At 43.3% G+C, this 23,705-nt stretch overlaps 1 protein-coding gene across 4 annotated transcripts; it reads right to left on the bottom strand.

Annotated features, from left to right (window-relative positions):
• Positions 1 to 732: 732 nt before the first annotated feature.
• On the bottom strand, positions 733 to 23,644 carry SAAL1 (serum amyloid A like 1). Of its 4 annotated transcripts, none has more exons than XR_016230695.1 (12): positions 23,465 to 23,601; positions 21,993 to 22,106; positions 18,148 to 18,231; positions 15,840 to 15,919; positions 11,952 to 12,011; positions 11,704 to 11,819; positions 9,502 to 9,682; positions 7,275 to 7,357; positions 6,998 to 7,181; positions 5,465 to 5,658; positions 2,311 to 2,403; positions 733 to 1,072 (listed from the first exon to the last, which is right to left on the bottom strand). XR_016230695.1 is itself a non-coding variant. In XM_017350903.4 (12 exons), exons 1-12 carry the CDS (start codon positions 23,594 to 23,596, stop codon positions 980 to 982), a joined length of 1,419 nt encoding a protein of 472 aa, XP_017206392.1. In that variant the 5' UTR covers positions 23,597 to 23,644; the 3' UTR covers positions 733 to 979. The 4 variants fall into 4 exon arrangements, 2 of the variants coding, with proteins under 2 accessions (XP_017206392.1, XP_017206393.1); XM_017350903.4 differs by having other exon boundaries at positions 6,998 to 7,186; positions 23,465 to 23,644; XM_017350904.4 differs by having other exon boundaries at positions 6,998 to 7,186; positions 23,506 to 23,630.
• Positions 23,645 to 23,705: the final 61 nt, after the last annotated feature.

The raw sequence follows: 23,705 nt of genomic DNA, 5'->3' as shown, positions 1-23,705 counted from the left end.
AAAAATTTAATTTAGGGGTCAGCATTGAGGCTTATTAGGTTAAGCCACTGCTTCTAATGATGGCAATCCATATGGGTGCCAATTCGAGTCCTGGCTGCTCCACTTCCCATCCAGCTCCCTGCTAATGTGCTTGGGAAAGCAGTGGTGGCCCCCCAAGTCCTGGGGTCCCTGCATCTACATGGGAGACCCAGATGTACTTACTGGCTCCTGGCTTTGGCCTGACCAAGCCCCGACCATTGCAGCCATTTGAGGAGTGAACCAGCATATGGAAGATCTCTCTGTCTTTCCTTCTCTCTCTCTGTAAGTCTGCCTTACAAATAATAAATTAAAAAAAAAAGAAAAAGAAAGAAAAGAAAAAAGAAAAAAGGTAAAGATCTGCAGGAGAAATCTCCTTGGCTTCTTTGTCCTTTCCCAAACATGGAGGGAGGCTTAGAGATGACGCAGCCCCTTGACCATGAGACAATCAACACAACACAAAGGTCTATGTCACAGACCATGTGGAAAGATGAAAACTGTCAAGGTTCCTGAGCCACTATGTGGGTCTCAACCACCTTCTTCTGGACTTCTTATAACCAAAAGATATACAATTAAGCTACTAAAGCAGGGCTTTCTGTTACTATAGTTGAATGCATTTGTGGAAGCAAATATAAAATTCTCACAAAGAAATTAAATTAAAAGTTATGAAGAAAATCCTCACCAAACTCTCACATTTTCAAAAAAGAACCTCAGTAATTAGCTTGCATTTTTACTTTCTTCAACTAAAGGTGATAAATAACACACAATATAAAAACCGGAAGGAAAGTCACAGTGGTAAAACTCTCAATACCAAATAAAAGTGAGATGATGCAGGTGGAAGAAAGGCCTAAGTGCAATACCAAGAAATTGTGCACTAAGATGGGTTTTATCTAATATTTCCTTATGTCAATTTCCACTGTGAGGAAAATAAAGTTTATTTCTTAGAAAAAATCCAATTCCGTTTTTAAGTCTGAACCTTCAAACTTGGGAAGTTTTCCTCCAGGTAATCAGCAAGGACCTTATCAACTTCATGAAGGATTTTGATAAAGTCTTCCACCTATGAGTCAAATGAAAGAGCCAAATTAACATAGTAGAAAACAATGCCATTTAAGGCATTGACTACCAAAACTGCTCTACCTAAATATTCCAATGGAAAAGCAATGCTAACAGATCCCCTCATGACAATAACAGAACTTCCTGAACAGTGCCCTGAATCAGCATCCAGGCATTCTGTCTTCCTCCTGAGCACTTCTCCTCCACTGCTTCCACTCCAGGGTCCATTCCCAGAGTTCTACTACCACCTCATGCTGAGATGCTCCCTCATGCCCCGCCCTCTATATTTCATTTTCCTAAAACAGTCCTTAGTTTCAACTACCTCCAATGGTAGCAAATGTGAAGAACCATAGTTGAAGAACCATCAAAAACTATTGACTATTCCTGTATAGGAATACTGTTTTTGTTAAATACAAGGGTATTTCAAAAAGTTCATGAAAAATAGAATTATAAGATAAATAAATTTTGGCATATGAGGGATCGTCCAAAAATTCATGGAAGATAAGCAACTACTATGAAAAAATTATACAAGCAACTCAAAACTCCTCTGTCTCTCTGCAATTCTGCTTTTCAAATAAATAAGTAAATCTTTCAAAAAAAATTTTATCTATTTATTTATCTGAAAGGCAGAGTTACAGAGAGGGAGAGAGACATAGATCTTCCATCTGCTGGTTCACGCCCCCAAATGGCTACAACAGCCAGGGCTGGGCCAAGCTGAAGCCAGGAATCAGGAGCTTCTCTTGGTTTCCCACGTAAGTGCAGGGGCCAGCACTTGGGTCATGCTCCACTGCTCTCCCAGGTGCACCAGCAGACAGCTGGATAGGAAGTGGAGTAGCCAGGACTCAACCCGGCATCCATATGGGATGCTGGCATCACAGACAGTGGCTTAATCCACTATATAACCATGCCAGCCCCTCAAAACTTTTTTTGCACCAAAGCTTATCTTTTAATTTCATTTTTCATGAACTTTTAAATTACCTTTATGTGTATGCTGTGTACATCATAATACAAAGGGATACAATAAATTCACTGTTGAGTCCTTCCTCTTAAAATTAGAACTGTTACCAGGACAGCAGATTTATCTAGTGGTAATCTTTCTCACAAACCCAATAAATAATAGTAATTGTACATACTATCTTTCTTAACTTTCTTGACAACGGCCTCAAAAAGATGAGGTGCTTACTTGAAGACATTTTAATACTCCTGTGCAGTTCAGCCACCTATGTGTTTACCCATACTCACCACAGGGCCATACAAAGGAAGAAGGTTTTGAAATACACAGGAACATTTCTGTTTGCTTAACTGGCCCTCCTTTAGTCCCTGAGCCACAGTCTCCTAAAACAAACACACAAACCAACAAAAGATTTAAGGTCAAAAGGGAAAGATTTCTAAATAAAGCTCTTCTCTGGTGAATAAATTCAAGTCAGTGTATAATTCTCCACAAATCCTATGGGTATTTCAAATGTCCCAACCGAATAAACCATCATCAAAGGAGGCTTGCATATCCCAAACCTGCTCTATTCCACTGCAGTCCTTATTTTAGTGAAAGGTGGCACCCCCACCCACCTGCTGCAGCAGCCAGAACCCCAGAGCACAGCCAAGATTTTGCTTACCTCCCACTGCTGACTATCCCCACTGCAGTGTTCAGTTCTGTTCTACTTAACCTCTCATCCATCCCACCCCTCTTCACCATTCACACTTCAGTCACCTAGGCTCTCATCATGTTTCAGATTATTCTGAATTATCAACCAAAAGAGTCCATCACTGGTCTCTTTGCCTCTAGCCTCAACTCTTTCTAATCCTTTTTCTCTATTGTTTTGGGTGTAATCTTTCTAAATTGATATTACTTGAGGCTTAAAAAAATCTTTAGTATCTCCTCAGTTTCCTCAATATTAGGACCAAATTCCCTAAATATAGCATAATAAGATTTTCATGATCTTATCTCCAGTGTTCCATCACCCATCTTCTCTCTAAATTCCTGCCACTTAAAAACTAAGGCACCTCAGTGTCCTTCCCTCTAAAAAACAAAAACATTGGTAAACAAGGAATACTTGCAATGAATAAAAAAAAATTATTACCCAAGAAGTACAAACAATCAAAATGAACAAATCTATAAAACAAGAAATATAAAAAATTTGGAAATATGTTCTAATAAAAATCAAAATAAGATACAATTTATCATCTGTTGAATTGTACTCGATATAAAAATTGTAGTACCCAATAATAGGGGTCAAGTAGAACCAACATGCCAATAGCACTTTGGAAAATATAGCCATGATGCCTCAGTAATCTTCATACTTACTTGCATATAATGAATGCCAGACCTAGTTATCTAGCATTTTGTTAAATTACTAATTAATTTATTCAAAAGGCGAGATGAGAGGGAGGAAAAGGGTGAGAGAGATCATCTTTCACCTGCTAGTTCACTCCCCAAGTGCCCACAACAAATGAGGTTGGACCAGGCAAAAGTTCCAGGATTTGGGGCCGGCACTGTAGTGTAGCAGGTAAAGCTGCTGCCTGCAGTGCCAGCATCTCATATGGACACTGGATCAGGCCCTGGCTGCTCCACTTCCAATCCAGCTCTCCGCTATGGCATGGGAAAGCAGAAGATGGCCCAAGTCCTTGGACTTCCGCACCCACGTGGGAGACCTGGAAGAAGCTCCTGGCTCCTGGCTTCAGATCGGCGCAGCTCCAGTCATTGCAGCCAATTGGCGGATAGAAGACCTCTCTCTCTGCCTCTCCTTCTCTCTGTGTAACTCTTTCAAATAAATAAATAAATAAATCTTTATTTAAAAATTTCTAAAAAAGTTCCAGAATTCAGGAACTCTATTTGGTGGCAGGGACTAAAGAACGTGGGCTCTCATCCACTGCCTTTGCAGGTATTTAAGCAGAAAGCAGGATCAAAGCAGAGTAGCTGGGACTGCAATCAGGACTCCAGGATGGGATGCAGTTATCCTAATCAGCAGCTTAATTCACTGTGCCGCTTTGCTTGAAACTCATTTATTTTCTAAAACCCTTTTCTAAAGTAACAAACTTAAATCTGGAAAATACAACTACAGAAAAGGAAAGCAGGATAATTCACTAAAAACAAAACAAGGGGCAAAGCAGACACTGCTTTGACCCAGTGTCACATATGGGTCATGGGTTCAGTTCCTGGCTGCTCCACTTCCAATCCAGCTCCCTGCTAGTGCTCCTGGGAAAGCAGTGGAAGATGGCCCAAGTGCTTGGGCCCTGAACCCACATGGGAGATCTAGATGAAGTTCCTGGCTCCTGGCTTTGGATCAGTCCACCTCCAGCCATTGGGGCTATTTGGGGAGTAAACTAGCAAATGTCTCTTGTCTCTCCCCAACCCTGCCCATCCACCAACTAAGTCTTTCAAATAAATAAATAAATCTTAAAAAAAAATTCACCATAACAGAAACTTATTCAAAGCAATATTCTCGAGTAAGACATTTGATTTGACATGGCAGCTAAGGTGCTCGCATTCCTATGAGTACTAGGTTCCAGCCCCACATCCTTTTCCAATTTTAGCCTATTGCCAATGTGAAAAATCTGAGTGGCAGCAGACAATGAGTCTCAAGTATTTGGGTTCTTGCCTCCTCTGTGGGAGACCATACTGAGTCCCAGGCTTCTGCCTTTGACCTGGCCCAGCCATTGTAGGCATCTGGGGAGTGAATAGGAAGATGGACGATGTCTCTCTCTGCCTCTCTTTGCTTTTCAAATAAACAAATAATTTTCAAAAAGAAGTCATCTTCTGGGAAAAATTCAGTGAGTATGAATATATTCTTTATAGTTATACTCTATCTGTAACTCTCAAATAAATTAATAAGATAAAAAAGCATGTGAAAAATCTATATATAAATTTGTCAAACCATGTAAGTTGTTTTTTTTTTCCCCCCTAAAGATTTATTTATTTATTTGAGAGGCAGAGTTACAGAAAGAGAGAGAGACAGAGGCCTTCCATCTGCTGGTTTACTCCCCACATGACCACCAACAGCCAGCGCAGGGGTCAGTCCAAAGCCAGGAGCCAATGGCTTCCTCTGGGTCTCCCATCTGGGTTCAGGGGCCCAAGCACTTAGGCTGTCTTCCACTGCTCTCCTAGGTCTTTAGCAGAGAGCTGGATTAGAAGAAGAGCAACTGGGACACAAACCAGCACCCATATGGAATGCCAGAACCACAGGCAGAGGCTTAACCTACTATACCACAGCACCAGCCCCTAAGCTGCTGTTTTAAGATTACAAACCTATAATAGAAGATTTTTATTTTCTCATATTTAAGCAACAGGGTTATACAACTTTTACATAAAAAAAAAAAAAACACGTATAAACTTTGAGCACTGAGCAATCTATATATTCTTTTGCTAAAAAAAAAAAAATCACCAAAATTTCTTTCCTACCTTTGTTAATGTCTGAAAAATACTAGAAAGAAATTCACATGAAATATCCTTTAAGATTTTCAAATGGAAGTCGTCTTGGGTTAAGTCAATCTTTTTAGTTTCTTCTGTATTAGACGCTGTTGAGTTCTCTGGTTTCTTCTGACAATGTTCCATATTTTGCAAGACCCGAATCAGGCTTTCAATTAGAGGAAGCTCTGTGGATAAACAAATCAAGAGACATGGAATCAGCCGTTAAGTTGGGTTTTTCACTCCTTCATTCACTTTTTTTTTTTTTTTTTTGACAAGCAGTTAGTGAGAGAGAGAGAGAGAAAGGTCTTCCTTCCATTGGTTCACCCCCTAAATGGCCGCTATGGCCAGCACGCTGCGCTGATCTGAAGCCAGGAGCCAGGTGCTTCCTCCTGGTCTCCCATGCGGGTGCAGGGCCCAAGGACCTGGGCCATCCTCCACTGCCTTCCTGGGCCACAGCAGAGAGCTGGAAGAGGAGCAACCAGGACAGAACTGGCACCCCAGACCTAGAACTAGAACCCAGGGTGCCAGCGCCACAGGCGGAGGATTAGCCTAGTGAGCCGCATCACCAGCCCCAAACAACTATTTTTTTAAAAAATCATCCTGTGGAAGAATGTGTTGAAAAATACTCATTTTATATTTCTAAATGATAAAAGTTGGCTGAAAGGCAGGACATAAAAATATATTATGTGGGGCTGGCTCCGTGGCGCAGTAGGTTAATCCTCTACCTGTGGGGCCAGCATCCCAAATGGGCGCCTGTTCCAATCCAGCTCTCTGCTGTGGCCTGAGATAGCAGTAGAAGATGGCCCAAGTTCTTGGGCCCCTGCACCTGCATGGAAGACTGGGAAGCACCTGGCTCCTGGCTTTGGATCGGCACAGCTCCAGTCGTTGCGGCCATCTAGGGAGTAAACCAACAGAAGGAAGACCTTTCTCTCTGTCTCTCCCTCTCACTGTCTGTAACTCTACCTCTCAAGTAAATAAATAAAATCTTTAAAAAATATATATATGTATATTATGCATGTGAATGTGTAGTATCTCTAGATAGTAACATTACACACAGTTTTTCGCCTTTTATAAATATTACAAAATTTTCTGTTTGTACGTAATATTTTTGTAATTGGAATAAAACCAATGTTTTAAAACTTATTTATTTGAAAGGCAGAATTATAGAGGTGGGGGGGAGATGGACAGAGATCAACCTTCCATCAAGTGGTTTACTCCTCAAAAGCCATTAGCCTAGGACTCCATCCAGGTCTCCCACACGCACAGTAGGAGCACAAGCACCTGAGCCACCTTCCACTGCTTTCCCAAGGTGAGCTGAATAGAAGTGGAGCAGCTGGGACTTGAATCAGAGCTTCCATTGGATGCTGGCATTACTACTGCACCATGCCACTACAGCACAACGCCTGCCTCAATAAAAACATTTTTTTTAAATGGGAGAAAGAAACCAAGTGAAGAATAAACACAAGACTGGCTTTTAACATCTGACAGATTACAGTTAAATTTAGTGAACAAAACAGTACTTACCTTTTCCTACCCTGACATCCTCCTGTTCAGCCTGTGAAGCATAGATGGAAGACAACACTGAAAAAGCAGAGGCTAGCACTGTTTTCTGCTCTTGTAGTATGATGGGTGGATCATCGGACTGGCAGAATTCATGGCAGACCAGGTCAAAAAGCAAATTCCAAGTGTCTTTTCTAGTATCAGGACACTGTACTTAAAAAAGATGATAAACAAAGTAGCAATTTAAAAACAGCAAACAATTAAACGAATTACTATACTGTGCCTCAATTAAACACCTTACCAATTGCTTGAATTCCATCGTCTACCGTGGTAAGCAATTGTAAAATATGCATGTAAACATCAAGCCATTCTGGATTTTCAGAACTAAACACAAAAAGCAAAAGCACTGAATCAATAACTTTATAGGGAATTGCAATCACTCATTCATTCAACAAATATTTTTACTCTGCAAGCCACTGCTGTGGGTGCTGAGATAAAACAGGAAATACAGCAAGGTCTCTGTGCTCATCAGAGTTTATATTCTAATAAGGGAAACAGCAGTAAACAAATAGCAAACATATCACACAATATTATATCAACAAACACAAGACAAGTCAAAATTCTTTTTAGCCGTGTCTCACACAAGTAACAATTCAGAAATTTAGTAAACACATCATCATTCTGGTTTACTTCAATAATCAGAACAAAGAACAAATGAGACTTTTATAGTACAAATGTAAAGCCCAGTGCTCCAAGCACTGACAAAAATGATGCTCTCAGGGCTGGTGCTGTGGCGTGATGGGTAAAGCCACTGTCTGCCATGCCAGCACCCCATATGGGCGCTGGTTCAAGTCTTGGCTGCTCCACTTCCAATCCAGCTCCCTGCTAATGTGTCCTTGGCACCCTGCACCTACATAGGATACCTGGAAGAAGCTCCAGGCTCCTGGCTTCAGATAGACCTAGTTCCGGCTGTTGCAGTCATTTGGGGAGTGAACCAGCAAAAGGAAGACCTCTCTCTCTCTCTCACTCTCTCTCTCTGCCTATGCCTCTCTGTAACTCTGCCTTTCAAATAAATAAATTTTTTTAAATGATGCTTTTAAAACTTCACAGGATTATCCTAGCTGCCTAGATGAGAATTCAAAAACTATGTAATTCTTATTAATAATTTGGATTCTCAGAAATGCAAAATCTTAGTTCTTGAACCAAACAAGTGAAAAGATAGTGAATAATTAAAAAGTTAGTTCAGAAAATATTTAAGTACTTATTATTTTCAGGTACTATGTTAGGGGCCAGGAAAACAGAGTTGTATAAGACATTATCCCTATCTTCATAAAATTTTTAATCTAAAAGCAAAGAAGATATCTAATGGGGCAATTATAATAAAATGGTAACAATGTAACACTACAAGTCCCAGGTGCTAGAAGATCACAGGGCAAGTAGGCTTACTTTAGTTTGGAGGGTCAGGGTAGTAGCTGAAGATACAAAGAAAGTTCTGAGGCAGAAGAGACACACTATGCAGACAGAGGCTTGGAGGCAAGAGAGCTTGACTTCACGTGGTTGTAGCACGAAGCTCAAGAGCAAGGACAGAAAGGCATTGTGCAGGGCCTTACGAGCCATGTGCTTTTAAAACTCCAGACCCTATCCTAAGGAAGGTAACTGAAAAGTCTGTGTGTTCTGCAAAGATGGCTCTGAAGTTTAGACTTTAAGGGACAAGTCTAGATGCAGGGAGCTCAGGGAAGAAAATAAAGCAGTTGTCCAGGTAAGAGACAACAGTGGCCTGGTTGGCATGAATGGAATCCACAATGCCTGCAGGCTGACTGACCATGGGAAAGAGGGAGGGAAGGAAGAGTGAATAATGGCTTCCCGGTCTCCTCCACGTCATCTGAAGGGGACAATGTATCGTTTACTAAGAATACTGAAGAAACAGGTTTGACAGAAATATGATGAGTATAAATCCTCACTGATAAAGGACATGGAATTAGTAGGTTTTACTATGTCTTATACTAAGAAGGCACTACTGACCACTAAGAACAATACAAAAATTAAATTTTTAGTGGATAACAATAAACTGTTTCAATAACCTGTAAAACCTATTAATCTCCCTTGGTAAGACTTCAAAATCCCAAAATCAATCACTCATTCAAGCCTGGCATATACACAAAAGGAGTAAGAAAACAAATGAAATCCAAAATTAACTGACAAATTTGCTAAATGTTCAATTCAAAATAAAGCACAAAAAAAGCCTCTCTTTTAAATTTAAATTTCATAAAATTACGATGCTGTTAAGACAGTAACCACAATTAATGCTGAATAATCACCTTTAGCTAAATGATATTAGAACAGGTACTCTGTAAGCATTATAATTGCCAAGAGTAAATACCACAAATATTAGCTAGCAGTGAATCAAATCTAACAAACGTAGGCTGTATGCTTTATTCTGTTGAAAGGCTACTAAGAATTTTTATATCTAAGGATAGCTCTAGCAACTGAATTTTCCCCAAACATTCTGCACCAAAGAGCTCACCTACCGTATCTGTTTGGCAGCTTCAAGTACACAGGACACAATCCTAAATGCTGGCTGCTCTTCAGAATTCTCCTGGGCTTGGTCCACAGGCTGAGCAGGTGCATTTCTAATCCATTCCAACATTAGTTTCTCATCTAAATCAAAGAGCTTGTCCACAACCTCTCCCACCTTCACCAGCAAGTCAACTGCAGAGAACAAAGCAGATACCAAAATAAGAAACAAAATGCCTAAAGCAATAAGCTTAAGTAAAATTCCTAAAACTATTGCAGGAAAGCCAAATCTTGCCAAAGCAGTCTTACTCCATAGGTGATTATGTTTATCTCTTATGTTTAAATTTGCTTATCTTCCCTTATTTTAAAGTGAGGGATTTATTAGCATCCTGGGAGTTTCAGATAAAATTTTATATACTGAATCAAAATACTTTCTCTTGTGGCCAGAATAGTGGCATAGTGGGTTAGGCTGCCGCCTGAAGCCAGCATTCCATCTGGGCACCGGTTTGTGTAACAGCTGTTCTATTTCCGATTCATCTCCCTGCCAATGGCCTGGGAAAAACAGTAGAATATGGCCCAAGTGCTTGGGCCTCTGCCACACCAGGTGGGAGATCTGATGAAGCTCCTGGCTCCTGGCTTCAGTCTGGCTCAGCCCTGGCCATCACAGCCAGTTGGGGAGTTAACCAGAGGATGGAAGATCTCTGTCTACTTCTCTCTTACTTTCAAATGAACAAGTATATCTTAAAAAATGAAACAAAACCTTTCTCTTTCACTTAGCCTTTTTTAAGTTTTATTTATTTATTTATTCATTTTTTTGGAAAGGCAGAGGGAAACATGGGGTGCAGGAACATAGAAACGGATCTTCCATCTACTGATTCACTCCCCAAATGCCCAGGATGAGCAGCTGGGCCAGGACAAAGCCAGGGGCATGGAACTCCATCCAGGTCTTCCACATGGGTGTCTGGGATCCAAGTACTTGAACCATCACTTGTCAGGAAACTGGATCTGAAGCCGAATGGAGACTTGACCAAGTACTCTAATATGGGAAGTGGGTGTCCCAAGTGGTATCTTAACTGCTGTGCCACACATCTGCCCTTTTTTTTTTTTTTTTTGGAAAAAAAAAAAAAAAAAGATTGAGGGGGCTGGCACTGTGGTGTAGCATGTAAAGCTGCCGTCTGTAGTACTAGCATCCCATATGAGCACCAGTTCGAGTCCCCGTTGCTCCTCTCCCGATCCAGCTCTCCGCTGTGGCCTGGGAGGGCAGTAGAAGATGGCCCAAGTCCTTGGGCCCCTGAATCCACATGAGGGATCCAGAAGAAGCTCCTGGCTCCTGGATTCGAATCAGCTCAGCACCAGCTGTTGCAGCTACTTGGGGGGGATGAACCAGTGGATAGAAGATTTCACTCTCTCACTCTGCCTCTCTGTAACTGTCTTTCAAGTAAATAAATAAATAAATCTTTAAAAAAATATTTATTTGAAAATCAGAGTTATAGAAACAGCAGGAGGGGCCGGTGCTGTGGCACAGCAGGTTAATGCCCTAGCCTGAAGCACCGGCATCCCATATGGGTGCCGGTTCAAGTCCCAGCTGCTCCACTTCCAATCCAGCTCTCCATTATGGTCTGGGAAAGCATTAGAAGATGGCCCAAGTGCTTGGGCCCCTGCACCCATGTGGGAGACCCAGAGGAAGCTCCTGGCTCCTGATCAGCGCAGCTCCGGCAGTTGTGGCCAACTGGGGTGTGAACCAGGGGATGGAAGACCTCTCTGTGTCTCTCTCTGCCTCTCTTCTCTGTGTAACTCTTTCAAAAGGAAGGAAGGAAGGAAGGAAGGAAGGAAGGAAGGAAGGAAGGGAGGGGAGGGGAGGGGAGGGGAGGGGAGGGGAGGGGAGGGGAGGGGAGGGGAGGGGAGGGGAGGGAGGGAAGAACAGCAGGATAGACGGAGATCTTCCATCTGCTGATTAACTCCCTAGATAGCTACAGTGGCCAGGACTGGGCGAGGCCAAAGCCAGGAGACCAAAGCTTCATTTAGGTCTCCCATGTAGGTGGTAGAGGCACACATAATTGAACTGGCACCAATAAGAGATGCTGGCATTGCAGGCAGAAGCTTCACCCATTACACCACATCAGCCCCTGACCTTCTTTTTAAAAAGTGACTTCTAGAAAGTTATATAGCTTCCAAACATAATCTAGAATATTTTCTTCTAGATTACATGTACATACCATTTGTTGAACTTGACATGATGAAGCAAATGCTATCATAAATAGCTGGATGTTCCCGGATCCTTTCAACCCAGACACTGGCCACTTCTGTCTGGGAAAGGCAAGTAAGCAACAACCTATATGATAAATGTGAGTTTAGTATCTTTTCAAAAAAACAAGTAAAGGACATTTGAGAATGAAGATTTATTTTCCTAGATTCCCCATGGGTTTTTATGGGGTAGAGAATTCATAAAAACAGAAAAGCATACCTGCTTGTTTCCAGCAGAGTAGGAGGGTCTGAATCATATAAACAGTGTAGTAACACCTCCCTACAAAAACAACAGAGTTAAGCCTTAAACCCTACTTTCCTGATTTCAAACATCAGAGTTTTTGTTTAAATATTTTTGTGAAATACTGTATACATGTAGAAAAGCCTGTAAAATACAAATCTATAGTTAATCAACAATTAGAAAGCATTCACATTTCTACCAAACAGAACAATGCAACAGTGTTGCATCTGCATAGCCCCAATGTGTCCACTCCAAGTTACCATTCTCTTTCCCACCTAGAAATGAATGCCATCCTGACTTATCTAGCAATCATTTCTTTGTTTTGCTCCATACTGTGGGGAGCAGCCCGGACTGGACTGAGTTACTGGAATTAAGACTTATTCTATGCATCTGCTCTCCCACAATATGGCGCTGGGAGAGAAGTAAACAGCTTCCGCACAGCTGCCTCCAGTTCAACCAATTAACTGTAGGACTTGCTCCTGATTGGAGAGCAGCGTACTCGGCGTGTGGGCAGCCGAGTTAGGATTGGCGGAGGAGGACTATAAAGGAGGAGAGAGACGGCATGCACGAGGAACATCTAAGGGGAACATCTAAGGGAACACCTGTGCAGCCCCCAGAGAGCCGGCCGGCGGTGTGCCGCTCCCCTGCGGAAGTGGGGAATGTGGCCAGGGGGAACTGCCCTTCCACGGAGGTGGAAGGGATAGTAGCCAACCCGGGAAGAACCAGCAGCAAACCCGGGGAGGGCCGAGCAGACGAAAGAACAGCGCAGGGTCCTGTGTCGTTCCTCCACGAAGAGGGGGAGCGACACATACTTTTACATTTTATATAGTTTTGGTTTTGCTTTTAAAGTTTATATGAAATAAATTACATACTGCATTTTTCTCCTAAAAATGCCTTTGGTTATTATTTTTTTTTTTTTTTTTTTTTTGACAGGCAGAGTTAGAGAGAGAGAGACAGAGAGAAAGGTCTTCTTTTTCTGTTGGTTCACCCCCCAAATGGCCGCTGCGGCAGGTGCACTGCGGCCAGCGAACTGCGCCATCCGAAGCCAGGAGCCAGGTGCTTCCTCCTCATCTCCCATGCAGGTGCAGGGCCCAAGCACTTGGGCCATCCTCCACTGCCTTCCCGGGCCACAGCAGAGAGCTGGACTGGAAGAGGAGCAACCGGGACAGAATCCAGCACCCTGACCGGGACTAGAACCCAGGATGTGGCGCTGCAGGTAGAGGATTAGCCAAGTGAGCCGCGGCGCCAGCCTATCTTTCCATCTTTGTGTTTGCTGACACATAATTGTACTACTGATTGGGTCCAGTGTGATGTTTAGACATATGTTGGTGTATTCTTATGAGTCTTATTTCTCTGTATAAAACCACACATGTAAGCTCCATCCAGGTGTTCCTGTAGCTGTTCTTTCATTCATTGCTGCACAGGCTCCTCATGTGAACATAACATTATTTCTTTAGCCTACTGCTGACGGACATCTGGGCTGACTCCAGTTTGGGGCCATCTCAAGGAATGCACCTATAACCTTGTCTGAGTATGCTGCTGAGCACGTGAGGTTGCCCTCCCCATATATGTATCTATGTAACAGGGATGGGTCATAGCTTATGCACATCTTTCAGTCTGACTAGAGAATGCCCAGCTGTTCAAAAATGAACAAATTTACACCCTATTCACCATATAAATTGTTCCAAATTAATTTTAAGATGAGCATTTCAATGAACTTAACATTTATGAGGCTTTTGGTAGAGAATATTAGGGACAAAATATAATCCTGAATATTTATTCCATAAATGATTGTAAATTACTAAGGATTAAACATCTTGGGGCTGGCGCTGTGGCACAGCGGTTAACGCCCTGGACTGTAGCGCCAGCATTCTATATGGGCGCCGGTTCAAGGCCTGGTTGCTCCACTTCCCATCCAGCTCTCTGCTGTGGCCTGGGATAGCAGTAGAAGATGGCCCAAGTCCTTGGGCTCTGCACTCGCGTGGGAGACCTGGAGGAAGCTCCTGGCTCCTGGCTCCTGGCTTCAGATTGGCACAGTTCCAGCCACTGCGGCCAATTGGGAAACCATCAGATCGAAGACCTCTCTCTCTCTCTGCCTCTCCTCTCTCTGTGTAACTCTTTTTTTTTTTTTTTTTCTTGACAGGCAGAGTGGATAGTGAGAGAGAGAGACAGAGAGAAAGGTCTTCCTTTGCCATTGGTTCACCCCCCAATGGCTGCTCCAGCTGCACGCTGCGGCTGGCACACCGCGCTGATCCGAAGCCAGGAGCCAGGTGCTTCTCCTGGTCTCCCATGCGGATGCAGGGCCCAAGGATTTGGGTCATCCTCCACTGCACTCCCGGGCCATAGCAGAGAGCTGGCCTGGAAGAGGAGCAACCAGGATAGAATCTGGCGCCCCGACTGGGACTAGAACCCGGTGTGCCAGCACCGCAGGCGGAGGATTAGCCTAGTGAGCCGCGGCACCGGCTGACTTTCAAGTAAAATAAATAAATCTTTTATAAAATAAATAAATAAATAAACATCTTGAACTAGGATCTTAAAGTTCCTCTACATCTGGAACAGGTAAATACCTCTTTTTAGAGACCCAGGTACTTGAATTCTGTGATAAACCTTCATGGTCCAAGAACTGACAATTACCTAAAACACTTTTCTTTCTTTCTTTTTTTGAGACCTTTGAAAAAATTTATTTCAAAGGCAGAGTTACAGAAAGAGGAGGAGAGACAGAGACTAAAAGACAGAGAGAGATTTTTCCAACTGCTGGTTCATTCCCCAAATGGCTACAACGACCAGGGCTGGTCCAGGCCAAAGCCAAGAGCCTGGAGCTTTTGGGTCTCCCACATGGATGCAGGGGCCCAAGCACTTGGGCCATCTTCCATTGCTTTACCAGGAGCATTAGCAGGGAGCTGGATTGACAATGAAGTAGCTAAGTCTTGAACGAGTGCCCATATGGGATGCCCACATCACAGGCAGAGGCTTAACTTGCGATGCCACAACTCTGACCCCTAAAATAGTTTTCTTAAACCATTTGGGGCACAGATTTCTTTAAGATTCTGATTAACAGCCATGATGAACACTCTGCCTAGAAAATGAGCATATTCACAGAATGTAGCAAGTAATCTCAGGGTACTCTCAGACCTATAAGGGTGGGGAGTGTCTGGCTGTATAAGGTCCACAAACCATTTGGTGTGGCCCTGCGAATGCAACCACAGGCAGGACTCGAAATTCAACAAATCTATTGCAGGGTAAGTTTTAAGTTGATCATTTTGTATTGCCTGTAAATGATGCTATAAATATCCAAATGGCCCTTGGCAGAAAAGGGATCCCCATCCCTGTACCTAAAGCAACCATTAGGGTTTCTGACACTAAAAAACTCTCTGTTCAAAACTTCCCTGCATGTAGAAGAGAACTAGCTTCCAAGCAGAGGTGATCTATATTGTCTAGTCTGTTGGCAAGTACTACCCCTGATCAAAGTAGCTCTCAGGGTGACACTATTCAATGACTCTAGTTGCTCTAGACGCCAGTTCTCAGAGACCTAAGAGTCTCTGTGTCTAAACTGCTTGGGATTCTGGTGAGCTGCCTTCATCTCCAGGTTTTAAGACAGTGGCTCTTCCTCTATTAGGCTTACCACAGAGGACACTCTGGTCCCTCTGCCAGTGAAGAAGAAAACAGGCTGACATGCTAATCATGCCCACACATAGCATGGAAGCCCACAGCTACCAACCATCAACACAGAACCAAGACCCTGGAGAGCATTTGTTAGGACAAAGAAGCATCACATTGCACATTTCCCTATCTTTCCTGTGTACTGGGATTTTCTTAGGTATAAAATATTAATCTATTAAAAAATAATTATCACGTAGCAAGACTTACCCAAGATTTTTATCATTGCTGATGGACACACATATCTCCTGGAAACAGGCCATATTGCCCAAAATTCCAACACAGATTTCCTGCCAAATCAAATTTCACAGGTCATAATGGTTCTGAAGTAAAAGTCAAATATATAAAAATAACAACCTGAACAAAACCTTTCACTGAACCAAGTTTAGGGTGGGGAAGTAAGGCAGGTTATAGAAATACACTGCCTGTACCCCAATGCTGACAGGCTTACAGTATCTGAGAAAGAATGAAAGACACAAGAAAAAGAAAGATCAAAGAGAGGAGTTATGGGATTAGAAATTTTTTTTTAAAGATTGATTTATTTATTTTGAGAGGTGGAGTTACAGAGAGAGGAGAGACAGAGAGAAAGGTCTTCTATCCACTGGTTCACTCCCCAAATGGCCACAACAGCCAAAGCTGCGCTGATCTGAAGCAAGGAGCCACAGGCAGAGGCTTAGCCTACTACACCACAGCGCTGGCCCTGGAATTAGAAATCTTATGGAGAAAATGAGCCTTAAATGATGGGTAGAACTTAGATACTCAAGCAAGAAGATGTCCATATAATGGGAAAGGACCAGAGAAGGCAGGAAGGGATGATCTATACAGTTGGCACACATATAGCTAACAAAAAAAGTACCCTGCAGTGGCACAAAGTGGGAAAAAATTAGGCGATAAATATAGCAGATGCACAGGATCCGTACTAAGCACTTGCAATGCCATGGTGAAGAGGTCGGACTTAGCCTGGGAGATTATCTGGAACCATGAAGGTTCTTAAAGAGAGCAGACAACACACTGAAACAGCATAATGCACTGTAATAGAAAAAAGTTTAAAAGACTCCATCTCAGTAATAGCAGTCGTTGTTCATTAGCACTCACTATGGCCAGGTACCACACTAAGTGCTCTTAGGGAGAACTGTGGGTCAATACATCTAAGAAAAACCCAGCAGAAAAGTCATAGAACTATCAAATCTTTATGTTACTATCAACAGATGAAAAAGGGTTCATCTGGCCCCAATACAAGTGGAACATTCTACTAAACAAAAACTTAGCTTTATTAAAACATAGTACTGGGACCAGTGGTATGGCGCAGTGGGTAAAAGCCCCAGCCAGCAGCGCCGGCATCCCATATAGGCACTGGTTCAAGTTCTGGCTGCTCTACTTCCAGTCCATCTCCCTAACGTGCCTGGGAAGGCAGTGGAGGATGGCCCATGTCCTTAAGACCCTGCACCCACGTGGGAAACCTAGAAGCTCCTGGCTCCTGGTTTCAGAATGGCTCAGCTCCAGACACTGTAGCCACTTGGAGAGTGAAACAGCGGATAGAAGACCTCTTTCTCTGTTACTCTTTCAAATAAATAAAAAAAATCTTTAAAACATACTACAGAATTCTCTATAATCTCCAGGGAAGAGGCAATATAGTATAGTGGTTATACTGAATTATGGCCCTAGTTCAATCCCCAGTTCCATTTCTTTACTAGTTGGGTATTCCTGGACACTGATTTTAACCTCAGATTTGGTTCTTTCATCTGTATACAGCATCTCATAGGAGTAGTAAAAACTAAATATTCAGAAAAAAAGCAGTTATTCATAATTACAACTATTCAAGAGATCTTTACTAATCTTCCATGATGTTCACAGCATATGGCAAATGAAATGGCAACAAAGCATAGAGTACAGAGATCTCAATTCAGTCTTCATCCACTGTTCATGCAGCTAACTATCAGCAGTGATCACTGAGCGCGCACTTCTGCGGGATGATGTGGAGAAAAAGTACACCCTGAGAAACAGACGTGGTACTGAGAGGGGATGGAGGCCACTCAAGGGAGGCCCGAGACGGCAGTCACAGTAATCTGACGAGAGGGAAGAGACAGGCCTGGCTAAACCAGGAGGACCATCTAGAAGGTAGATTTTATGCTGGAAAAGATAGTTTAGGTTCAGATTGTGGAAGTCCTGAGTAACAGCTGAGTTTTTGAATAAAACAGAGAAATTAAATGAAAAACAGGATGTTTCACGCACTGATCCTGCTCTACTACAGATCAGCAGCATAACTCTGCTTTCACCTATCTGGTTTCTGTTAAATGAAAAGTATTAGTTTCCCTCATCCAGTCCAAATCTATAATTCTGTGGCTCTAATAATTTCAAATAGCACATTACCTAGCACCTGGCAATGTTCAATAAACATTGATATGTTGATATGTTGATTACAGCCAGGAAAACAATCAAAGTGAGAAAGAAACACCATTCTAGCACTATCTGGTATTATTGCTCCAAAGAGCAAAGCTTTAGAAATGTACATACTTACTCTTAACCGAGGGCACTTGGATTTGGCCAGTACTCCCATGAATATGTCAGGAGCTTTAAATTCTTGGAGAAATAAAGCCACATCCTGAAAACAAAAATGACCATTAACTTGGATGCTCAATATTTCTCTTTAAACCCCATTAAAAAATTGTTAACTCCACATGCATATGCTCACATACCTCCTTCAGACACAAGAGGGGAAAAACAACAAAGGTTAGGAGTTATGTCAACAGATAAAAGTAGTGCAGGAGAGTCTTTTCTGGCATCTGGTCCCAAGACAACGGGAAGGCTCCATAACTAATCTAAAACAACTAATGTACTCCAGAGGGTTGTCCTCCTCTTATTCTGTCCTGAATATGTTTACCTGAATGGATTTTATACTCACCAGGGATCCTTATTAAAGTATTCAGACACATCTGCTGATTGTCAGGTATTATGCTAGAAGCTGAGGATACGAGAAAAGAGTAAAACTCTTAATTCCTGTCTTCTAAGAGCTAACAGGAACTGCTATTGGGCCATGCCCAAAATCACTTGTTTTCCAAACTTCCACGGCAAATACATCTGATCACACCGCAACTGTGACAGACTCACATCTTCATCCATTAGCATTTGCCCAACTGCAGTACCTAAACAGGCATACTGCACAGATGAATGAACCTAAAGTAAACATGTGGCCCCAAGTGGGTCAAACCTCGCCTAGGAATGTAAGACACACAAACTACATCAGTTAGCTGTAGGGGATGTGTACCATAAAAAACAGACACAGAATTATGTTTCAGTTTATGACTCCAGGAGTAACATATGTGTGATCTAACAATACCGATAATAATAATAATAATGTCAGCAATAATTATGGCAATTAACATTTAATGAACAAATATTAAATGCCAGACACACTGAAATGGTTTGCATACTATCTCATTTAATTCTCAAAACAACCCCATGAAAGTCATTATTATCTGCCCCATTACACTAATAAACAAAAGGGCCACAGCACCAGCCCCAACATTAAGGTTTCATGAGAGGAAACAAAGTAATGGGGCCAACATTGTGATGTATTGGGTAATGTAACGAGTTCAAGTCCTGACTGCTCCACTTCTGATCCAGCTCCCTGCTAATGCACCTGGGAAAGCAGGAGAGGATAGCCCATTTGAAAAACACAGATGAAGCTCCTGGCTTCAGTTTGGTCCAGCCCCGTCCATTGTGGCCATTTGGGGAGTGAACCAATGGATGGAAGCTCTCTCTCTTTCTCTCCCTCTCTATGTAACTCTGCCTTTCAATTAAATAAAATCTTTAAAAAAACATACAAACATAAAAAGCAATAAAACTAAACAAATCCTCACACACAGAAAACTCTAAGCCCAGAGAGCTTTGCAGGTGAATTCCACTAAATATTTAAGGACGAGGTAACATGAATTCCACACAAATCTTTCCTGAAAATCAAAGGGAAAACTTTCCAACACATTCCGTGGGACAGCATTACCTTCATCTGAAAACCAAAGGCAACAAAATGAATATCTTTCATGAACACAGATGCAAGATTTCTAAATAAGATTTAGCACTTGAGAAACGATCAACACAGTTTATTATATTACCTAAAAAGTAAACCCACATGATTATTTCATTAGACTCGGGAAAAGTCTGACAAAATTTCAAACCCATTCCTGATAAGACTCTCAGTAAACTAGGGACAGAAAGGGAACTTCTTCAGTTTTTAATCAAGAGTATCTTCAAAAAACTCACAGCTAACATCACACTAAAAACTTTCCCCCTCCAATCAGGAATAAGACAAGGAAAAAAGAGACAGATTATAAATGAGCACATGAAAACATGTTCAACATTATCAGTAATTAGGGAAATTAAATTATAATCACAAGTTATCACTGCAGTTATTAGAATGGCTAAAATTAAAGACTGACCCTCCTCAGTGTTGGTGAGAGGAGGAAAAACTGAAGCTGGAATTGCACCTCACACCTACTGCAGGATCCAGCCACACCACTAGGTATTTATCTTAGAGAAAGAAAGGCTACGTCCATACAAACTTCTACACAGATGTTCACAAAGGCTTTATCTGTAATAAGCTATAAACAATTAGATATTCATCAACAGGTGAACAGATGAATACACTGTAGTATGTGTCCATAATGAAATACCACTCAGGATATATCCATGATATATCCATTCATCATGGATGAATATCAAAATAATTCTGAGTGACAGACTATAATCCCATGTATATAAAACATTAGAACATGAAAACTAAACTGTAGTGATAGAAGGGCAAGAGAAAAACATCATGAAGGGCCATAAAAAACTTTCGGGGGCTGGGGAAAGCACTGTGGTGCAGAGGATTAAGTTGCTGCTTGAAACGCCTGCATACCGTATCAGAGTGCTGGTCTGAGTCCTGGCCCAGCAGCCAATCCAGCTCCCAACTAAAGTGCCTGGGAGAGCGAGAGTATGGCCCATTTACTGGGGCTCTTGGCTTCTGCCTTGGCCAGTCCCAGCCAGTGAGGCCATCTGTAGAGTGAACCAACAAATGGAAGATCTCTTTCGCTGTTACTCTGCCTTTCATATAAATAAAATCTTTTTTGAAAAAACACAAAAAGGTTCAGTCCATCACTCTTTGTAATCAGAGTATAGATGCTATATAACTTAGAGAGTTAGGTGCCAGGAGTACAAATGCTAAACTTTTGCTTTTGAGGGAAGTGGATCTGAGCTTAAATTTTTAGCTCTCATAAATGCTAAAGCCCAGAAAAGTTCTGATACTTATCTACCTCAAGAGAACTCTGACCTTTTATTTGAAAGCAGGCTAGGAGTGAGAAGACCACTGATACACCATGATTATATTAAAAGGGATAAGAAAGAATCACATGTACATAATAGCAACAACAATAATAACAAGATTTAAATATTGGTATTGTGGGGCCAGTGCTGTGGCATAGCAGATAAAGCTACACCAGCATCCCATATGAGTGAGAGTTAGAGTCCTGGCTGCTCCACTTCTGATCTACCTCCCTACTAGTGCACTTGGGACAGCAGCTGAGGATGGCCCAAGTCCTTGGGTCCCTGTACCCACAAGTAAGACCTGGAAGAAGCTCCTGGCTCTGGCTTGGCCTAGCCCTGGCCATTGCAGCTACTTGGGGAGTAAACCAGCAGATGGAAGTTCTATCTCTCTCTGCAATTCTGCCTTTCAAAAAACCAAAAATAAATATTTTAATAATAAATAAACAGGGCCGGCGCCGTGGCTCACTGGGTTAATCCTCTGCCTGTGGCGCCGGCATCCAATATGGGCGTCGGATTCTGTTCCAGTTGCTCCTCTTCCAGTCCAGCTCTCTGCTGTGGCCCAGGAGGGCAGTGGAGGATGGCCCAAGTGCTTGGGCCCCTGCACCCACATGGGAGACCAGGAAGAAGCACCTGGCTCCTGGCTTCGGATCGGCGTAGTTCCAGCTGTAGCAGCCATTTTGGGGTGAACCAACAGAAGGAAGATCTTTCTGTCTCTCTCTCTCACTGTCTAACTCCATCTGGGGAGTGAACCAGCAGATGGAAGACCTACCTACCTACCTATCTCTCTCTCTCTCTCTCTCTCTCCCCCTCCCTCCCTGTAACTTTTTTTTTTTTTTTTTTTTTTTTGACAGGCAGAGTTGACAGTGAGTGAGAGAGAGACAGAAAGAAAGGTCTTCCTTCCATTGGTTCATCCCGCAAATGGCCGCTACGGCCGGCGCACTGCACTGATCCATAGCCAGGAGCCAGGTGCCACACCTTTTCCAGGTGTAACTTTGTTAAGTAAACAAAAAAAATCATTTCTGCCTCCTCATCTTAAGTCTGTTTTCTTTCCCAATCTCGTACCTCATCCATCGACATATCCCAAACTCTGCAGATTTCATTCTCCACTTCTTCATCAAGCTCCACCTGCGGCTCCTCATCCTCTGAGCCGGACTTGGCGTTTTCTGGGCTAACGATCTTCAGAAACAAAGAAAAGGGATGAACAGAAGTTGTCAATGGTACTCCCAAGACACATTATCACATAATCATCTAGTCACAAAGTCACAAAGACACTGTCCCCAAAACACCTTCTCTTACAAAAGTCTTGTTTTAAAACATGAGTGCCTTGGGTGAATCATTCAACATTCACGCCATGTATACTGTTGCTAAGCACCAGGGTAGAAACACAAAGATGAATCAAGTACAATTCCTTGCTTTCCAGCGGTTTAGGATCTCTTGGGGGGTAAGCAGGCTGCCAACTGAAAGAGAAAAGGCGGCTGGCGCCGTGGCTTACTAGGCTAACCCTCCGCCTTGCAGCGCTGGCACACCAGGTTCTAGTCCCGGTCGGGGCGCCGGATTCTGTCCCGGTTGCCCCTCTTCCAGGCCAGCTCTCTGCTGTGGCCAGGGAGTGCAGTGGAGGATGGCCCAAGTGCTTGGGCCTGCACCCGCATGGGAGACCAGGAAAAGACGCGGCGGCCATTGGAGGGTGAACCAATGGCAAAGGAAGACCTTTCTCTCTGTCTCTCTCTCTCTCACTGTCCACTCTGCCTGTCAAAAAAAAAAAAAAAAAAAAAAAGAGAGAGAGAGAGAGAGAGAGAGAAAAGGCAAAGTGACTCAAATAAACTGGGAAGAAGAGTCGTGGTGGCAAAAATAATCGGCCAATGACCTGTTCCTGAGACGCGCTGGAAACACTTCTGCACAGATGTGATATTTCGGTTAAATCTTGGAGAGAGAGACACGTCTGCCTGTCTGCCTTGTGACCAACCGCAAGGCAAAGGAGTACAGTTAGGAAAGGCTCAACAGGTCAGGAGAAGGGCGAGTAGTTTAGTGTTGATGGGACACTGAAGTCCAACCCCATCACCCCCTCTGCGACCACTATTATCTTGTTTATTCTACCTGTAGATATAATAACACGCTCAGAGCTACGATCACCTTAGCGAAACTGAGACAGAAACCTGAGTTCCCAGACCTGCCCAAGTCACCCAGCTAGTAGGTGGAGCAAGCTGCATCTGCACGAGTCCGGAGCCACCTTCGATCGTAGAACAACAAAAGTCCCCAAAATACGGGGACATAAACCAGGACCTGGGCTTCAGAAACGACAGAGCGAGCTATCTACATGGTAGTCCGTTTTCAGAGAATTCACGAACGTAAAATATGATTAACTGCAAGCATCCCAGCATCCCAGAAGCTACACTGCCCTGGGAACTGAGAGGCGCCCGGGGCTGGGGACAAGCCTTCCGCGCGCGCCAGGGGAGGCGTGGTCGCGGGGATGGCGGCGGGTGCGGCAGGAGGAGCCGCCAGAGGCAGGCCGCGGGGCCCGAGGGCTGCTTCCACACCTGGATAAGCCCGCTGAGGACGCCGAAGAGCCAGTGCTTACTGTAGACCGTGCTCCCTATGCAGTCTCCCCCAGCCACCGCATCCTCCCCGTTGTCCTCACTCGGCGGCGGCGGCGAGGGATTGCGGTCCATGACTCTGTCGCGCGGGAAACGCGCCGGAAGCCGCGGAGGAGTCGAGAGGCGTCCTCGCGCCAGAGCGCCCGGAGCGCGCTGCGCGGCTCCCGCCACAGCGCCTCCTGCT

Source organism: Oryctolagus cuniculus, chromosome 1 (assembly GCF_051225735.1).
Source record: "Oryctolagus cuniculus isolate XC-2025 breed Fujian yellow rabbit chromosome 1, ASM5122573v1, whole genome shotgun sequence".
Taxonomy (NCBI): domain Eukaryota; kingdom Metazoa; phylum Chordata; class Mammalia; order Lagomorpha; family Leporidae; genus Oryctolagus; species Oryctolagus cuniculus.
Note: the sequence above shows the minus strand (reverse complement) of the source record. Positions and strands in the feature narration are given on the sequence as shown.